The sequence below is a fragment of the Bremia lactucae genome, linkage group LG13, assembly GCF_004359215.1.
Source record: "Bremia lactucae strain SF5 linkage group LG13, whole genome shotgun sequence".
Classification (NCBI taxonomy): Eukaryota; Oomycota; class Peronosporomycetes; order Peronosporales; family Peronosporaceae; genus Bremia; species Bremia lactucae.
This window is the reverse complement of record NC_090622.1, coordinates 1,862,763-1,867,033: the sequence shown is the minus strand read 5'-3', so window position 1 is coordinate 1,867,033 and position 4,271 is coordinate 1,862,763. Positions and strand designations below refer to the sequence as shown.

At 43.2% G+C, this 4,271-nt stretch overlaps 2 protein-coding genes across 2 annotated transcripts; one reads left to right on the top strand and one right to left on the bottom strand.

Moving 5' to 3' along the window:
• Nucleotides 1–1,501: 1,501 nt before the first annotated feature.
• CCR75_000037 (uncharacterized protein) lies at nucleotides 1,502–3,391 on the bottom strand. Its single transcript, XM_067958145.1, has 2 exons — nucleotides 3,125–3,391; nucleotides 1,502–3,046 (listed from the first exon to the last, which is right to left on the bottom strand). The coding sequence occupies exons 1-2, from the start codon at nucleotides 3,217–3,219 to the stop codon at nucleotides 2,809–2,811; spliced, it is 333 nt and encodes a 110-aa protein (XP_067823357.1). The 5' UTR covers nucleotides 3,220–3,391; the 3' UTR covers nucleotides 1,502–2,808.
• CCR75_000038 (uncharacterized protein) lies at nucleotides 1,578–2,789 on the top strand (the record flags this gene model as incomplete). The annotated part of the gene is made up of 1 exon (XM_067958146.1): nucleotides 1,578–2,789. One exon carries the CDS (start codon nucleotides 1,578–1,580, stop codon nucleotides 2,787–2,789), a length of 1,212 nt encoding a protein of 403 aa, XP_067823351.1.
• Nucleotides 3,392–4,271: the final 880 nt, after the last annotated feature.

Genomic DNA, 4,271 nt, shown 5'->3' with positions numbered 1-4,271 from the left:
CACAGCGAGGAAGCAGTTGAATCAGCTTCTCTTGCGTGCAGTGAGGTAGTTGTGGTGGGCGCCTTAGCGACCTCACCCAACGCACTTAGCACTCTTGTAAAGTTTCGTCACGGGAGCGGTAATCCGGCTCCTCGTGCGCACTTACTTAGTAGAAAGTAGTTTTCAGACTGATGTATATTTTATCGCATTAAATATAAATACCTATTTTACCAATCAAAAATGTCATCTCTGTAGATAACACTAATATATATTAGGAGCGTTTCTTTTTAAATACCTCGTAACGGATGACGCTAGGCGTCATCCCTCCTAATGTGAATGCACCTATCTGTACACATACACAAGCGTTGGTCGCAAATGTGAACTACAGCCGAGTGGTGGGTCTAATTACTTTAATTAAGTAATTGGCCATCTTCTTAAGTACACCAAGTGTTCTTAACGGGGACTGTGTAACATTAAGGCAACTTTAGCTCGTTACAACTTGACTTCAGCTATTTATGCGTAACGTCGTGCCAATTTCAAAAAAATAAAACAGTGTAGGCGGGCACGTCGTAATGCGGCCACGCTCTACTTAGACACACACCCTAGCACAGCGAGGAAGCGGTTTAACTGCTTCTCTTGCAAGCAGTGAGGTAGTTGTGGTGGGCGCGCTAGCGACCTCACCCAACGCGGAGCGGATATCCGGCTCCTCGTGCGCAATTATCAAGTAGGATGTAGCTTTCAGACTGATTTATATTTAATCGTATTAAAATAAATACATATTTTTATCAATCAAAATGTCATCTCTACAGATTACACTAAATATGTATTGCGAGCGTATCTTTCTAGATACCCCGCGTAACGGATGACGCCAGCCGTCATCAGGATGACGCTAGGCGTCATCCCTCCTTATGTGAATGCACCACATGTGCATCACATACACAAGGGATGGTCACAAATGCACCACACCCGAGTGCTGGGTCTGATTACTAAAATTTAGTAATTAACGGTGACTGTATAACAACATTAGAGCAACTTTAGGCCGTTACAAACGGTGAGGCATCGTTGCAACAACGGCCCATCGTCGCCCACCTTTTTCAAACACGGCAAATACGAATGTTCCACTTTTTATGATATATGCAAGATAGCTCGAATCCAAAAAAATGGATAAAACTTGGAGTTTGCTTAACACCGGAAACTCGATTTGCATATAAAATGGCTCGTATATACGAGTATACACACATCGCATATAAGAGCAATTACTGGCGAAATGTGCAATTGACTTACCGCAAGTCTTGAAAGAAAATATTTTTTCTGACACATCTTTACGATTTCCAGAGGCACGATCAGCCTACAGAGGAACGGTCTAACGTGGCCGTTAACTTCCTTAGACTAGGGAAACATACACTTGTCATCACATTCAATAAGTTCATGTAAGATAGGAAGCACTTACGTAGTTATGCATCTACATTTAATGCTATGATGAAAAGGGCGAAATTCATACAATGAAATTTGGACAATTGCAAAAGCTGATACAGATTTTCCAAGTTTACTTATTTATACAGCTTCTGCATGACTTAAACTGCTTGTGTAGACTCATTATGGCTCGACCGCAGGATCTTCTGCCCGATTGGTTGGTTAATCACCACGTCAGTGGCGGTATCGCGCCTCCCGAGCACATTCACTTGTGTGCGTGGGATGACAAATTCACGCCCTCGGGTTGTGACGAACGCCCCGGTAAAATAGTATGCAACTTTCCACGGGACCACGCGGGGGCATTAGCCATCATTGACGACGCAATAAGTGAAGAGACGGCCAGTCAATTATATAAGAGTGCTGTAAAGGCAACGGTATGGGGCGTCTACGTGCCGATAAGTGACTTATTTCCCAAAAGGGTCCAAAAAGAGGGTCCAACAATCAAACTTGACGAATTAAAAGACCCAGTTGCCTTTCGTCAGGCATTGGCTCGCCGGGCAGTGCAAGAGTTTTTAATTGAAAAGGATGACGGGCAGACTATAAGTCAAAATGACTGGAACATGACTCATGGCGTGGCAGTTTGGGTCATTGCGTCAGACTGCGACGATGCGACCGCGTATCATTTAGATTATGCCGAACAGGTCCGATATGAAACAAATGTCATTTTTCCACCAATTTACGGTGCCACGCTGCACGTAAGTCCGTTCTATGATGCCAGCGAGACTGATGCGGCGAGTTTAGGACGTGAAATGAGCGCGATGCAAGGTGGAGCGCTCTACGTGAACTCAATCGGACTTGGACATTACGCCATGTACGGCTACAAGACTCGCAAGCACGTGCATCGACTGTCAACCGACGAATTAGAGATGCAAAGCAACACCGAGGCAGGTTGGAGGCGTGTGTCCTACAGATATCGTCGCGGGATTTTATGCGATGGCGAATTCCCTCACTTTAGTGGCCGTGTACGTAAGCTGCCGACTGAAGGGACCTTTTTGTTAGAAAGTGGCTATCATTATCCGGTGAAGCGCGTGGTCGTAGGCTTTAACCTATTCCCGAGCGAGATTGGGGCATGTGTGGCTAGGTTTCCGGAACACAGCAATGCCTTTAATCGTTATGTCAAACTCATGCAGGCTGCAGTCAAACAGACAACATTTCCATCGACTCCAAGCGCTGCAAGTGTCAATGGCAATTGGACTTTGGAGAGTGTGCGAGCCAATCCAAAGCAAGCCGCTTTCTTGAAGCTACTTGCGCGAAAGGTGCGCAAAAGTCAGATACAAAAAGCAGCGGATCAAGATTCAAAGCAAAAAGTTCCATCGCAACAAGGTTTAGGGATGTAGGAAATAGTTTTTTATCGAGTTAGTTGTGGCGAAAAAACTTTAGACTCACCCAATTGGCATAGCAGGCTAAAATCGTCACAGGAATAGTAAGCGGCACCAGATAGCAGTAGTAAACGTCTTTCTCAAAAGCCAGCAGCAAAGAGTTGCTTTCATATCCTAGCTCTGAGCTGAAACCGACAAGATTGTCGGCATTATCATTGATCATAGGTGCCGAGTGGGGGAGAAGTAGCAGCAGCTTGGAGAAGATCATGGCATACCTGCCACCATGTCTTCACTGTTAATGTTGAAAAATGACAGAAGCTAAGTTGCCACTGAAGCGCTTACTATAGCCTTACATGCAAGTGATGAAAAAGAATGCAGCAAGAAGGACGATTACGTATCCCCATACGTGACTCGTGGAGCCCGCCCGCTGCGCTTTTACCTTTGCCATCGTTCACAAGACAAACACGAAATTAATAGTAAGATTTCTTACGATATAATCGACAAAAAGTCAAAATTTTGAATGCAACGCTTTTGTATTAGATACTACACCAAAAAAATTAAAAAATCTCAAGTTGACTAGTTTACAAAATGACTTCCTAATTTAGTGTGCTTGAATAAAGCCCGATTCACAATCCAATTTATTGTTACACCTTTAAAAATAATATTGCTTGTTCAGCTTCCAGGCTCAATGTGACGGGGTGTATCGTTACATGAAATTAACACTTAAAGGTTGTTAATTAATATATTATCTAAAAGGCAGATAATATTTGGAGGATATTACTTTATCCTAAATTATTATCCATAATTAGGTATAGACCATTATGTCTATTTATTCCGCAGACTAATCAGCTGTAGAAGTAATCAAAGAGAGTTACAAGATAAGATAGATAAGAATTCATTTACATGTTTAGTATTAGTTTATAGTTAAGTCAGCATTTACAAAGATAGATTAAGAGACACTTAACTATATTAATACAGTTTTCATTTTACCCTCTTAAGTTAACTTGTCTTAAGAGAAGTCTTTCTCTATACGTACAGTGTACGTCACCTAACGAAAGGCACCACTCACAACTGAAGCAGTGTGAAGTGGACTTGTACTGAAACAGTACAAGTCGCAGTGCCCCGTTACACCTGGTAGCACTTTGTAGTCCGTCCAAGGACCACATTTCCCACATTTAACATGGACATGTTAGATGGTAGTGGGAATACGCATCACGTTTCCCCTGAAAGCTACTCCTTTCTAAGTGATATAGAAAGGAGTGCGGTTGAACGAATGAGTTCATCCGTAGGAAACGATGCAATCCTGGCATTACTGTCCAACTTAGACAGAGATGCCCTCCATTCAACCGTCGCCAAGTTCATACAACATGAACTTGACGAGATGAAGGAAAAAGTAGCCTTGCTGAATCAGCAAGGCTCTCAACAGGCGGAACTGTTGAGATTACAACAGGTACAGACCCCTGTACCTGGGATGACGCAAACGCGTCGTCCCGAAACTCT